The sequence below is a fragment of the Tenrec ecaudatus genome, chromosome 6, assembly GCF_050624435.1.
Source record: "Tenrec ecaudatus isolate mTenEca1 chromosome 6, mTenEca1.hap1, whole genome shotgun sequence".
Classification (NCBI taxonomy): domain Eukaryota; kingdom Metazoa; phylum Chordata; class Mammalia; order Afrosoricida; family Tenrecidae; genus Tenrec; species Tenrec ecaudatus.
Window position 1 is genome coordinate 23,208,800 of NC_134535.1, and position 14,859 is coordinate 23,223,658.

General features: G+C 52.1%; 1 protein-coding gene and 1 pseudogene across 1 annotated transcript; one reads left to right on the plus strand and one right to left on the minus strand.

The window, feature by feature from the left end:
* Positions 1-2,956: 2,956 nt before the first annotated feature.
* Positions 2,957-3,649, minus strand: ASCL1 (achaete-scute family bHLH transcription factor 1). Its single transcript, XM_075552709.1, has one exon. The coding sequence runs from the start codon at positions 3,647-3,649 to the stop codon at positions 2,957-2,959; it is 693 nt and encodes a 230-aa protein (XP_075408824.1).
* Positions 3,650-12,129: 8,480 nt separating this feature from the next.
* LOC142450746 (complex III assembly factor LYRM7 pseudogene) lies at positions 12,130-12,449 on the plus strand (annotated as a pseudogene).
* The last annotated feature ends 2,410 nt before the right edge of the window (positions 12,450-14,859 follow it).

Here is a 14,859-nt window from a genome sequence, read left to right on the forward strand (position 1 = left end):
GAGCTGCAATAAGGGCAGGCCTGCCCCAAGCAGGACTTGCCTCCAGGAAGCTCGGGATTGCCTTGGTGCTGGCAGAAAGTCCGATTATTTCTGGCGAGGAGGAATTTACTGATTTTTTTCCTTAATGACGCTCATCTCTTTGAAAGGGATTGAGGTCTCAATGTGCATTCTATAGAGGGTCATTTAGCAAAATGACATCAGACGCTGTGTCGTGCTCTGCGCATCGCGGCTTAAAAAAAAAGATTATTTGGTGCCGCTAAATGGTATAGATGTACCAACACAGACTAGATTTTTAACTCTGGAAGACGTGCTGGCTCCCCGCTCTTTGTTAGGTTTTGTAAGATGCATTTTGCGCTCGCCTTTCCGCTTGGCTGGAGACACGCAGACAGAATCTGCAAGTACTGCAGGCGGCGAGCGAGGAACCCGCCAGAGGCGGAGTAGGATTCTGATCACGTCCCTGCTAACTGACAAGAAGCGAGCCAGCCAAAAAAACCCACTAATTTCTTTTTGAATCTTGGTAATTGGGTACTTTTACACGCAGCTCACGCTATTCGGATAGAGTCACAAGCTTAGATGGGCCCGAGTCTCAAAGAGACCACACATCTCTGGGTTGTTGTTCTGGTTGAAATGCATTTCCATCTAACACCTTCCCCAAGGAATGTATAGCATTCGTGCCTCTTACTGAAAATCAACAGGGACAGTGGGTGGATTTGGAGGTAGGGGCAGAAGATGTGCCTGGAAGTGAGAGGAGAAGAGGACACCCACCACAGGGAGCTCCCCACCACACACACCCCAACTCTACCCCCACCACCACTACCACCCTTGCACCCACCCCAACCTTCCATTATTTCATCCACCCTTTGGCCAGAGGGCACAAGGAGAAACTCAGAATGGGCCCCCACCGGATTGGAAAGGGGTACAGAGAGCCCCTCTCTTTGCCGTTCACGCTTTGGGGGAGGTTCTTTTTTCCCCTTAATGTGCAGTGATTTTTTCAAAGGATGTTGCGACCATTAATCAAGGCCCGTGTATGGTCTTGCTAGGAGTGAATCCGCCAGAAGGCAAAGTTTTGCTTGTTTGGATTATGCCCCTAAATGTACTCATTTGCAACACAAAAGGGAAATAGAAAGTGCTGTTACCTACACATTTTCCCTCTCTACGTCCACGATAGAGGCCTCAGGAAGAAGTCATAGCCTGGTCCTTGTTGCCACTTGGCAAGTTCTGCACCACCCTCTTCTCCCCATCCCTCCCTCCCTCCCTCCCTCCCCTTTGGCCTTTCAATCACAACTGAGCTAGAGTATTGGAGTCAAAGAAGGCTTGGAGGCAGATGATGATTTTCATTTGTAAAAAAGAAAAAAAGTTTTATTATGAAACTAGTTTGTATAAAACAGGGTTATATACTTTGTGTGTGTGTAAGTTTGTAATAAGACAGTAAGGGCGGGGGGGAGGGAAGAGCAGTGATAGAAATTTCCCAAAAGGCAACCCATCAAAACCAACTGGCTGCCACTTTGCGTTTGGACAGTAGCTGCATAAACTTTGTTCTTCTAGAACAGTGTTTAATAACATCATTAATACATTAACAACGTTTCTATAAAGTAAGACACATTGGTGCTGAAGTACATCTGGTGGTCTTTGGACCTCACCTGTGAGGAGAGGTCTTTACAAAACCACGTCCGGAAAATGGCCAGTGTAAAGTGAACTACACATCTAAAATATGCAGAGGTAATAGCATTACATGTTAAAGTATCAAGATATACACATTTTAAGCCATTTGTACAAAAACTTCTATAAATTTTTCTCTCTTTCTCTCTTATGTACAAAAATATCTTAATATATCCCCAAACTGGTTAGGATAGATACAAATAGAGTTCTCTTATAATAAAAAAACCACAAAAGATTGGAAGCATTCTATGATGAAAATGATAGAAAAGATGGTGTGAGGGAGGGCTTGGACTTGGGGTCCTGGAAGAGGAGTAAGATTTCAAAAGACTGAGAGTGCCACATGGTTTCACTGTAGACAGGTGTCCCTAGCTTATTGGGATGAAACACCAACCCATTTCTAGAACTGAGCTTTGAGAAAGGGGTGGGGGGAGAAGTGGAGACCCCAACTAAGTGCTTTCAGCTCTGGGGTTAGTAGTGGGTGGGAGTTTCAGCAGGACACATGCTGCAGCCTTTCCCTATGCAGGGAGCCCACTGGTTTTACACACAGATGGCAGGGTGTGCACTGTCTCTGGTCCCAGTCACTCCTGTTACTCCGTGAATGAATGTTTGAAGCTTGAAGCGCAAAGATGCTGTTCTGAGCGCATCTGTGTCCTCAGAGTCTCGCAACTCCAGCTTTCCTTGCTTAGCGCCTTTGGGGTGGGTTGGCTGTTTTCTGCTGCTGCTTCGCTTCTCCATCTTTTATGTTTGTTTGCTTTTCCCCTTTCCTCCCTCCCAACGTCGCTGAGGCGAAAGCAGGTTCTCTCACCCTATAGCATAAACGAGAAGAACACAACAGGGTGGGTTAGTGTGAACTTAGAGGCCAAGTGGTTGGGTGGGATGGAGGCTTCAGGGAGGGTCTCTCAGGTATCTGGCCTCTTCCCACACCTCCCAGTTCTTGGTTGGGCAGCGTCTCCCCACCTCCACCCTCCCCTCATTGCTCTTCCAGGGAGATCTGGACAGAGGCCACTCTTGGAGGCCACTGCTGAAACTAACAGAGTCGGATTGGAAATCCACAAACTTGGCAACAAATCCTTTACATCAAAATCCCCCTCGTCTCCCTGGAGACAGCCCCATTCCCCGCTCCCCTCCCCCATCACCACACACACACACACACACACACACACACACACACACACACACACTATGGAGGAAGGGAAAAAAAGGATGGAGACAAGAAAAGTTCCTCCAAGCACACCTCAAAGTGCCACCTACCTGCTTCCAAGTCCTGTGGCACCAGGGCCTGGCCAGGCCGAACCCCTTAGAACCAGTTGGTGAAGTCCAGCAGTTCTTGCTCCTCGGGACTGAGCGGGTCGTAGGACCCCTCGTCGGAGGAGTATGAGGAGACCGGCGAGCCGGCCATAGAGTTCAAGTCGTTGGAGTAGTTGGGGGAGATGGTGGGCGACAGGACGCCGGCCTGGAAGGCGGCGCTCACGGCGTCGTGTTCGTCCAGCAGCTGCTGCAGCGCGCGGATGTACTCGACCGCCGAGCGCAGCGTCTCCACCTTGCTCATCTTCTTGTTGGCCGCGCCGTTGGGGACGTGCTCCCGCAGGGTGGCGAAGCCCAGGTTGACCAGCTTGACGCGGTTGCGCTCGCGCTCGTTGCGGCGCGCCACGGCGGCCGGCTGCTGCTGCGGCAGGCTGTAGCCGAAGCCGCTGAAGTTGAGCCGCCGCTTGCAGCGCATCAGTTCGGGCGAGGCCGAGCGCTGCCGCTTGACTTGCTTGGGCGCTGACTTGTGACCGCCCCCCGAGGGCTGGCCGTCGGCCGCGGGGCTCAGCTGGCGCGCGGGCGGCGGCGGCGGCTGCTGCGGTGGCTGCGAGCTCTGAGCGGCCACCGCCGCCGCCGCGGCCGTGGCGAAGAAGCAGGCTGGCGGCGGCAGGAAAGGCTGCGGCGGGGCCGGCGGCTGGGGCTGCTGGCCCGCCGCGCCGCTCTCCATCTTGGCAGCGCTCTCCATACGCAGCGGTGGCCAAGGAGTCGCGGACACGCCGGACGCGAGCGGAGGGCGCGCGGGAGGGAGACACGGACGCGCAACTCGGGGGGGCAAGGACAGAGAGGCAGACAAGGAGAGAGGGGCAGGGGGAGCCCGGAGGGAAAGAGTCAACTGGACCAAGCCCGGGGAGACTGGTCCGCGGGGAGCGAAGAAGGTGCAAAGGCGGCTTCCCTCCTCCCTCCCCTGCGCCGTCCCCCGCCCCTGCGCCCGGCCCGGGTTGGCTTCGGGAGCCTCGCGTGGCGCTCGCGTGTGAGGCTGCCGCCGGCCCCCGCGGCTTGCGGAGGGGGTGGGAAAAGGTAAGGACCGGAGAAGACGCGCACGTCGGTGCCCAGCGCGCTCGGCCCAGTCGCCCGCTGCCTGGCGCCCCCGACGGCCGCGCTCTCTTGCGCCGGATCGCGGCCTCTCCCGCCCTGGCTCCGATGGGTGTTTGTTAGGTTGTGACCCCCCTTTCTTTCTGGGGTCTTCTTTCCCTCGCCCTCCCCGGCCGGCTCCCTGTCGCCTCGCACGTTCCCTGGCTAGGAGTGAGAGAGTGCTGGGCGGCCCGAGGGCGGCCGCCTTTTCAATGGGACACCCAGCCCCACGCGCTGCCCTGGCCCCGCCTCGCCCCCCACTCCCCGCGGCGGCCGCGAGCGCCGGTCGCCCCCACTACCCCCTCCTCTTACCTCCTCCCCCTCCCACCCCCGCCCTAAGCTCCCCCTCCTCCCGCCCGCCCCCGCCCGGTCCGGGAGCCCGCTCCTTGCAAACTCTCCATTCACTCGGGTTTGTTGTTGCAGTGCGTGCGCCTGGCGCGTGCCGGACTCGGGCTGAATAAACAGGCGGCGCGCTCGGGGCGGGCTGCAGCCAGGGGGTGGCTCCCGAAAGCGGGGGCGACGGGTTCCTGGAATTGGGGTGCGTGGGTGGAAAGGTTTGGAGTGGCATGCACGGAACTTGGAGCTAAGCGCAGGGAAGGGTTTGGACAGAGAAAGTGGCCCAGGATTGGTTCCGTAAGGAGGTTAGGGGGACTCCATTTTCCGTTTCCTTCTCCCCACCTTCATTGTCTTGGGGCTGTTCATGGTCTTTAAGGGACGGATGCAATTTTACAGGGTTGGGGTTTAAAAAGAGGAGGGAGAACTCTGGCCAGGGTCATGGGAAAATATCAGGAGTATGCTCAGACGTGAGTTCTAGTCCAGACTCCTCCTCTCCCTAGCTCCGCTGCCCTGGGTTCAGGGATGTACCCTCTCATTCTCAGTTCTTCTCCGCGGTAACAGATGGTTGGACAAGATGGTCCCTAAAGGGCCCTGGTAGCGCTGTCTGGCGAGAGTGGTGGGTTCAGTCCCACCAGCCGCTCTGGGCGGGAAAGACCGGGCTATCTGCTTCTGCAGCGATTTACAAAGACTCTGGCAACTCAGCCTGAGAGCTCTGTGAGTTGCAGTCCACTAATGGCAGTGGGAACCAAACAATGTTCTTCCTAGAAGCCTTGGTGTCGCGGAGAAGAAGCATGCGGCTGCCAACCAAAAGATTGGCGGTTCAAACCCAACAATTGATCCGCGAAAGGAAAATGAGGCAGTCTGCCTCCATGAAAACGCACAGCCTTGGAAACCCTATGGGGCAGCTGCATTTGGTCCTATAGGGCGTCTAAGAGTCTGGAGTCTACTCCGTGGCAACTAGAAGGGTCAATTCCCTTCCATCTCCGAAAACGATGGAGATTTCACCCACAACTGAGCACAGAACTGAGCGCAGTGAGGTGAGAGGTGGTTGTGATCACAAGTGTGTGGGGCCAGGAAGACGTCCATTGGACCGGCTTTCCCTCCTCTTGACCGGCGGGGGCGGGGGTGGGGGTGGGGGGCGGGCCGAGGGAGGGCGGGGAGAAATGGGGGGCTGGCAACTCTAAGATTCCACTAGGGTCTGGCGGCAAAGACTTCTGACTCAGGGTGGGCATACTGGCCCTTGGGGCCCGGTAAAGTTTGCCCCGTGTTCCGCCCAGCTGCAGGCACCTCCGCAGCCTTGGCGCAGCCTTCATCCCGCCCCAGGCGTGTGCCCGGCGGCCGGTGGCAGGCGACTGGGAGCAGAGCCCGGCGGGGCCGCGTGCTGGTGCTCAGAGGGAGGGAGAGAGGGGGAGGCGCTAGCAGCCTTCTCTTGGCTGCTTGGACAGCGCCCTCCCAGGCGCCCTCCCTGGGCCCTTGGCCCTGGTGCTTGCTGGCTTGAGCCCCATCCAGCTACCGGGCGCCTGAGGACGCTGCTTTGTGGGGAAAACAGACCAAGCCAGGAGTCACATCTCTGCCTACCTAGAACGGGGACGTTAAGGCTGTCCTGCCATCTTGCCTGGGGAGAAGAGGGCAATCCTTGACTTGGTTTGTCCAGCAGAAATCGGCACCTTTATCAAACCTGGGCGCAGGGATAAAGGTGGTGCGTTATCCTAGTAATCGCTTCTGACTGCACGTTCCTTTGTAGAGATGGACATTTTCAAAGGGCCCCTGGAGGTAGCACATGGAACTGCCCTGGCTGTGTGTTCCCAGACTTTCCAGCAACGGTACACATGGATATGAATTGCCAGAGCCTACTCCATGTGCACTGCACACCACCTGCCTTCCCCCTCCCCCTTGTGTGTGAGCCTTCATGTGCTAGCATGCACCTACACACACCCTGATTGGGCACACGAATAGAAGTGCCTGTGTATGAAGCCAGGCATGGTAGAGGCTCTAGGTATTGGTTTTAGCCCAGCAGAGAAGGCAGCGGGTGCATGGATCCTCTCAGTCAAAGTCAACATTCTCCTCTGTTCTCCTTCTATGCGTACACTTATCTCCAAGAACCTAGTATTTCTCCTCCCCCACTCCATCCCAACTGGAATAAATTAAAACAATACCCCACCATCACCATCACCACCGTGCTCCCAGACCATCTCTGCCATGGACACCTCCTTCTCACACTCCAAACGAGAACATTCTAGAATTTTTGTGCACTGAGAGAAGTTTCCCACTGGAAGTGGTTTTCTGGTTGTTTACACCAAGCGAAATCCAAGGATGGAGGCTCAAGACCCAGAATTGGAATTCTGCCCTTGACCCTGCCACTTAGAATAAGAGACTTCTTCCTTGGTCCCCTCTGGAGAGAATTGTCCACATGTGCTCCCATGAGCAGGAACATCAGAACCAACCCATCACTGAAACACCTTGCCACATTGTTGATTCGGCCCCATTGTGGCCCCATAGGACGACAGACAACTCTGCCATCATTTCTGAGGCTTTACTCTTTATGGAGCCAGCCTGCCTCTTTTATTTTCTTCTAATTCAGAGTCTCTGGTGGGGTTAAACTGCCAACCTTTCGGTTATTGAACAAATGTGTAACCATGGCACCACCAGATGTAGGTAGGCCTGAGTGACACGTTAGGTGGGATTGGCATGGTGTGTAGGCTCTGAGGGTTAAGAGCAGTGTGAGCTTGAGCAAACCCTTCCCTCCTGGAGGAAGCTCTTGGCTCCCTCACTTCTGCCATGCTTCCAGCTGTGGGACCAACATCAAAGACTTGTGCTATTTCACTGAGGTGATGGATGTGGAGCACCCAGGAACAATTCCATCCACTGCCCTTGACTTATTTCTGACTCATAGCAACTCCATGGGATAGAGTTAAGCTGCTTCAAGCCACCAACATCGGTCCGTCAGCAGTCCAGCACTGTATTCATCAGGCCACCAGGGCCCCTAAATCTAAACACTCCCTTCCATTGAGTTGATTCTGACTCCTATTGGCCCTGCAGAACACAGAAGTGCCCCCCATGGGTTTCTGAGACGGTAACCCTACAGGAGTAAAAAAACCTCATCTTTCTCTTGTGTAACATCTGGTGATTTCTAAGTGCTGACCTAGAACCAGGCAGTAGAGTTGAGACAGCCAAGCTCATTGCTCTAGCTGCTATCCGCTCTCCTAGCACCTGGGGTTGGCGATGCTCAAAAATCCCAGTGATAGACACAGAAACAAAAAATTCAAACCCTAAGCAGAAGCAAATGCGATCCAATACGGATATGACCCAAGCTGTCCACTTGGGAGGACTAGGTGGTGCCACTAGCTCTGGACGCCATGCCTGTTTTCTGTGACCTCTCTGCCATCTGGCAAAACCCACCTGAGCAAGCCCTAGAGGCTTTAGTTGGCCAGGGCCCTTGGCCACCATTCCATTTATCTGAAGTGGGAGGAGCTGAAAGTGAACTTGCAAGAGGAGGGTCTGGTGCTTTCATCCACCAATGAGCACCTTTAGGGAAATGATGCTCCCATTGACCATTTCCCCAGGCTCTTAGGAGGATTAAAGTAGGTGCCATTTGTGGACTCCTGAGTCTACGCAAACACACACACACACACACACACACACACACACACACACACACACACACACCCCAGGGACTGCCTTTTAGTTTCTTCAAGTGAGCACCATCCAGGCAGGAGTTTGTCAGCTGGCCCTTTGATGTACATAAAAATATAGACATTCCAGAAAATGAGGGTTCCATTTGCTTTTTTAATACAACCTGGGCCTTCATTTCTGCACTATCTGAACCCTTCAATTTGTCCACAAATCCTGGGGCTCAGCCATACTGTAGAGCATCCTTCCACAGAAGGATCTGCAGGGGGAGACGACTTTCCTAGGCCATGTAGAAAGCTGCTGCCTGGACACCCCAGACACCTGCATTTCCACTCATAGCTGTAGGGCAGGGCAGGGGCACCTTTGCCCCAAAGCTGTCATCAAGCTCCAGAATTGTGTACAAAATGCCCCTGCCTCTACGTTGGCGATGCCAGCGCACCCAGCAAACCCTTTGGAGAGCAGTTCTTCTCAGAAACGCACAGAAATGACTCCACAGCCATGGGTCAGGTTGCAAGAACTGAGCCCTGAAGCAGCCTGGAGGCATGCTGAGAAGTGAATATGCAGAGTCCCCCTTCCCTGTCCCCTGTACTTGCTGTGTCAAGGAGGGTAAAGAAAGGGGCTGTCTACAGCCCCCAAGCACATTGCGCCCAAGCAAACGCTGCTGCCCAGCCCGCACTGGGTCTGTTCAGGGGCCCCCAGAGACCAAACCACTTTATTTGTCTTGGCTCCGCTTCTGGCTCCCAGCGGCCAGGCCTGCACCTGCGTTGAGGAATCTGGACTTCTAACAAATCTATCCGCTCTTTCAATATGTCTTAAAGAGGGAGGGGGTGGGGGCGGGGGGCGGAGTAGACCTGGGAAAACAAAACAACAAGAAAGCACAAACGATTATTTTATTGTGGCTTTTTGGTTGGAAGGGGTGGGGGCCGCGCGGGTGTGGCTGGGAGATGGGGGTGGGGTGGGTAATTTGCAGCCACCCTGACCAGTCAGTCCTTTTGAAGTTCTCCAAATAAGGAGAAGTAACAGCTAAGTCTTTTGATTATTTTTTCTAAAGCCCCATTTACATTATGATTAAATACCTTCCTCGGATCAGCATAAAGAAAGTCGTTCATCTATTAGCTCTCCAAAGAATCAATACATTCTCAACTTGTGGAGGATTTGTTACACTCAATTTTCTTACAGCAACACAGCTCTCTCCGTCTAGGCACATGGCTCTGGGGTCCCTCCTCCCCCCACCTCCTCTGAGAATGAAAATAAAGTAAAGGTCTTTCATGGTAAACAAAACCAGCTGATTCTTCACAGAGAACCCATGAATAGCTGGAGAAGAGAAAAAAAATTACAATAAATGGTGCATTTTTTTCTCCCTCTACTGGGTCTAGTATTGAAAGATCAGGGCAGTATTCAAACAGAGGCCCATTTTTTGCTCAGCAAGAGAGTTTAGAAAAGAAGCGTGGGGTCCATTCAGCGCTCTCCCCCCTTCACAAGCGCAAGGCTCCGTGAAACCCATCTTCCATGCCTTGTCTGAGGATTCCTGCGGACCAATTAGCGCTTTGTCGCCCGGCTTCTTTGCGGCGTCTTGAGCGGCGAGGACAAGCGCTCTCTGAGTCTCCCCTTATTTTGACCACTACAGTCATTACCCAGTGTAATAATTAATATGACAACTGGACGCTCCCGCCTGTATGGAAACACCGCAGCCGCAGGCGCGGGCGGGCAGTGGGTGGTAGCGAGCGGCACAGCCCAAGAAGCCACACACACAAAAAGGGGAATGAATAGCGTGGAGAGAGCGGAGGGATGAAGATGAAATCGTTGGCATAAGGCACAGGGACATAAAACGGACTGGGAAGGGGAGGGGGGCAATTAGAAGAGGGGAAGGCAGCGAACCTCCCTTCCCCCACCCCAAGAAACTAAAAAACCACCCTGAAAAGGTTAACTTATTTAGAAATTGTAGTTTGTTAGGGATTTTTTTTGTCTATTTTAAAAAATAGAATCGTGGGCGCAAGTCTCCAGCTTTCAATGCAACGCTTTCCCCTCAACTTTTCGGACCCATTTGGAAAGGAGGAAAGAAAGGAAGAGAGAGAGAGAGAGAGAGAGAGAGAGAGAGAGAGAGAGAGAGAGAGAGAGAGAGAGAGAGAGAGAGAGAGAGAGAGAGAGAGAGAGAGAGAGAGAGAGAGAGAGAGAGAGAACAAGAACAGATGGCCTTCCCCAGACTAACACAAACTTTATATTCTCCCTGCAGGTCCTTCTGGAAGGTTCCCCTGATCCTCACGCAGTCCCTGGCCCCAGTTTTTGTCTCTTGCTGGGCCCTCTGTCTTGGGAGATGGCAATTGGAGAGGAGGAGCCTGGCTGGTGTTGGGGTGTCTGCCTCCCCAAGGGCCGGATTCTGGGGTGAAGGTATTTCCTCATTGCCTGCAACTGCCACTGACCGGAAGACCCAAGCACTACCACTCCCCTAGGTGGACCAGGTGCTGTGGGGTTCCAGGGTCAGAAAGGCTGTCCCCTCCAAGCAACCGGTGGACAAACTGGGCGCTGAGCCCCAGCCCTCCCCGGGGGGTCCGGTGCCACCGCCTCTGCCTGCCCGCAAGTGCTCCTGGGGCTTGGGACCCACTCTGAGGCTGCATAATAAATAATTAGAGGGTTTAAGCACATTAGCCACAGCTCATGCTAATGAGCCAGATAAGGGCTCAGGCTAACCTAAAGTGACAGTCTGCATATAGGGGAGGGGACTACTATTTCCCCCCACCTGATAGCCTTCTCAAATTCATAGGTCCCCAACCTTCCTCCCCCAACCTCTGACTTTGCTCTTTTCCAGTCTCACTACCCTCTGCCACACACCCCACATCACCCTCTTTTGACCCTTTCAGGGCCCTCCTTCCCTGCCATTGATTGTGACACCAGGAACACCCATCTCTTCACCCCTGGTACCCAAGGCTAACAAGCCCACAAAGCTAGCTGCCCTCCAAGTCTTTACCTAGGACGGAGGCCCTAAGGCTCCCTGCCCTTGGAAAGGGCCACTATGCCTCAAGGCCAAGGAACTCTGAGAAGCTTGGAGGGACTGTGAGCCTTTAGGTGCTCAAGGGCGTTCTTGGGGGTGGGGGGTGGGGCAGCCTTGGACCTGGGCAGAGCACTCAGGGACCTGGAGCCCTGGCTCTCCTGAAATGCTCCTATGGCCTCTTGAAAGCAGGGGCAGTCTGTGGCAGTGACTGAGGTCAGTCGTACGTCTCCATTGTGTGGCCACGTGCCCTGTGTCCATCACCACCTTCCCAAAGTCCAGCTCAGCCTGACTCCTTGTGGAGGGGCTGGGGAATAACTGGTCTTTTAATGCAGCCTGGTGACCACCTTGACTTAGGCCTGAACACAGGCCCTTAAACTAGGATAGGTTTGCTCTGGACAGGTTAGGGAGCAAGGAGTGAGTGGGGGGAGGGGGGAGGGGAGAGAAAGTTGGGGGAGTGTTTAACCCAGAGTCCGCCTGAGAAGCCACACCCCCAAGTCAGCTGATGAATCCTTTCAACCTTCCCAGGGATTCCTCCCTAGAACAAGTGTTTGAACTAGTGTTTGCAGATTCACCAGAGGACAAGGCTAGTACCTGATTTTCTTTTTTGTTTTTGTTCTTCAAAGGCAAGACAATGCTTTCTAATAATCTTTGGCTATTCACTGACAAAAAAAAATCCAGAAAGAAACAGCAGCAGGGGTAAGATTAAACGACAATATTCGTAAAAGACTTAAAACAGGTCCTGTGGTGAAGTGGATCTGCCTTGGGCTGCTAACTGTAAGGTCAGCAGTTTGACACCGCCAGCCTGCTCTTCAGGGGCTTTCTGCTCCTGTGAAGATGTATGCTGGGTCTCAGACACCCACAGCAGCAGTTCTATGCCCTGTCCTCTAGGGGTCGCTTTGAGCTGGATTCCCCTGGATGGCAGTGTTTTTCGAATTCGTCACTAACCCCACATGGGTACCTGTTTGTTAATCACATGAGAACAAACATTACACGTATGGGCTATTCATCTGAGGGGTTGAGAATGTCATTTATAGCTAAAAGCAATCAAGTTTGATCTGCTCATCGCTCCAGCAAGCATTTATAATAAAAGCCACAATAATCGCCTCCAATAAGAATTCCCGCTCTGCTTCAGGAGAGCCATGGGTCAGGCGGCCAATGTTTCATAGCTCTTCAAAACATTGCGCAGGACCAGACAACAAGTTTTTAAAATGATGTCAGAGCACTAGCAGTGGCCAGGAAAAAAAAAAGATAAATGAAGAATTCTAAAACAATAAAAGGGAGACATCGCCTAAGAAAATAGAAGAGTTCATGAAAATAGGGTCTGCTGTTGAATTGTTACTCAGAAAGTCTGCTATACAAGGTTATTCACGCAGACCACAAGACACTGAAATTGGTTCCTAGAAAAGACCTTCTTGTAGAAAATGTGCCCTGCTGTGATTCACCAACTCAGAAACAGTGACTCTACCAGGATAGGGTCAAGCAGTTGTACTGTGCGATTTAGAAATATAGAACACTGGGGGAAAACCAGAAAGAATTCCCAAGTAGTATCAATAGTCATGCGTTGGATGATTCACAGGAAGGTTAGCAGTTCAAATCCACCTAGAGGTTCCTGGTAACACAGGCATGGTGACCTGCTTTCCAAGGGCCACCAGCCGTGCAAAGCCGTCCAGGCAGCTCTGTTCTGCACACACCTGGGGTCACCATGATTTCAGTCGGGATCGGTGTCAACTAACACCACCAGCTACAATAAACTTGTAGCTTCACAGAAGAAAACAAAGCAAAACAAAATAAAACTAAAAAGAAAAAGATCTTATTGAAACAGTGGGACAACAATAGGACATCCCGCCCCCCCCCATTCCCCCTCCCCTGCACCTCCAGCCACCTACTAAAGAAACACACAAAATCAGCACTACCCTGAAGTCATCCAGTCCCTCTTCCCCAGTAGGTCACCCCAAGCTTCTCCTATATTACAAACCCACCAGCAACTAACAGACGCACAACCTCCTTTAAGGCCTCCAAACGGACAGGGAGAGAGGGAGCCACTTCAGACAGTTCATGTTCTGGAACTTTCTAGCTCTGTGACCTTGGGCCAGTTGCTTGCATCTCTAAAGCAGTTCTCCGTGTACGAAAACGAGCAGGCACAATATCTTTGCCTCCGGGGGGCTCACCATATGGTGTACTCAGTCCTGGCCCACAACACTGCAACAACCCCATCCCCTCCTTGCCTCCCTTAACAAAAAGAAAGACAGAAGTGAAAATATCTTTTCCTCAAGATGGAGCAAATGTCTCTTGCGCAGCCTGCTCTCTTTGCTGTAATAAAAATCATGGCTCCTGGGGGTCAGAAGACGGTGTCATGGATTCAGCGTGCTATTACCCCATTCTGGGTACCATGGCAAGACTTGGGCTGTGGTAGCATCAGGCATTCCAGCGCCCAGAGGGTGAAACGCCTCACTCTCACCTTCTGGCGAGGAATGCCTAGGCAGAGTTTTGCGGGTTGTGTGGGTCGCTCGCCACCTGGCGGTCATTACTAGAACTGCAGCGGTAACTGTGAGCCTCCTTCCTGTCGTATATTCCTGTGAATTCTATTCCATGTAATTCAGGTCGATTATAACGCAAGGAGCTGCCTGATGGCGTCCCCCACGACACATATATTAGAAACATCCGAGGTGCATGTAAATCTCCATCCCAGGCTCGCCAAATTAGACTGGCAACGAATTTGTTAAGAAGTTGTACAGTGCTTCTTGTGTAGAAGGAAGATTAATAGCCACTTTCTTATAGGTGTTTGGGTGATAAGACACAGAGCCCATCACTCAAATATATGAAGAAATGTTCTCTTTTGATAAAGACACCACACTAGCTTGGTAATGGGATGCTCTGCTGGCTTCTGAGGGAGAAGAGATGAGACGAGTTAGAACGGGCATGGTCTTCGCCGCCAGGTGCCGAGGGTGGAAGAAACTAGCAATGAGAAGCTCAGGACAGTGTGAACATCTTTCTCAAGCTCCATCGTGTTTTGCTTCCCTGGTTTCTGTAGCTTGAATCTCCAACCCCAACTTGAGAAATGGGGGCAGCATCTAGAACTCTGGCTCCTGCATCTTATGTCCTCTTCCCCATACTCCGACTCCCTCCCCTAATTCTGACCATCCTCACGTCTGGTGCCCCCCTCCAGCCTTCTTTTCCAAGCTTTATTTCTTCCCACCCTGGTCTCTGCTACCCAGTTTACAAAGATGAATTGATCGTCTCATAAACCGATAACTTAGAAAGTGCTTGCCGCTGTGGGTGGAATAGTGCCTCTCAAAATGTATGTTGGGGTCCTGTTTAAAGAAACTGCTACAAAATTATAAATGAGAAAAAACAGGAAGAAAAAATGAATATGTCATCAGAACAGAAACAAAGGAAAATTGTTCATTTAAATAAACCAAACAAAAAACAACCCTACAAATTCCAGAAAAAGCAGCCCGTGTTTATTAATTAATTGCCTAGCAAAGATCTATCATACCTCTTTCTGTCTCTTTTTGGTGCATACCTTTTGATGAGTCATAGGAAAATTTACTGTGTGTACTGAGAACAGAAAGATAGCATTATGTTTATTCTTCTAGCACATAGTAATTGGGATTTTAAAAAGCCTTGCTAGTTTGGATGCTGAAGCCATGACTTTCATCTGAGTGCATTTGCTATTCGAGCGCCCAGAGGTTTGGGTCATACAACCAGAAGATCCTGATAAATTAGGTTGCACATAATCCTCATTAAAAACAGAACCCCCAAAGGGTAGTCTCTGTGTCTCATGACTGATTATCAAGTTGATTCCAGGCTGTCTGTTCCTGTAAAGATTTACATTCTCAGGAAGCCTACTCCGTTCTCTGTAGTGGAAT

Coding starts and splice junctions, on each gene's coding strand:
- ASCL1 (XM_075552709.1), bottom strand. CDS start 3,649: ATGGAGAGCGCTGCCAAGATGGAGAGCGGCGCGGCGGGCCAGCAGCCC.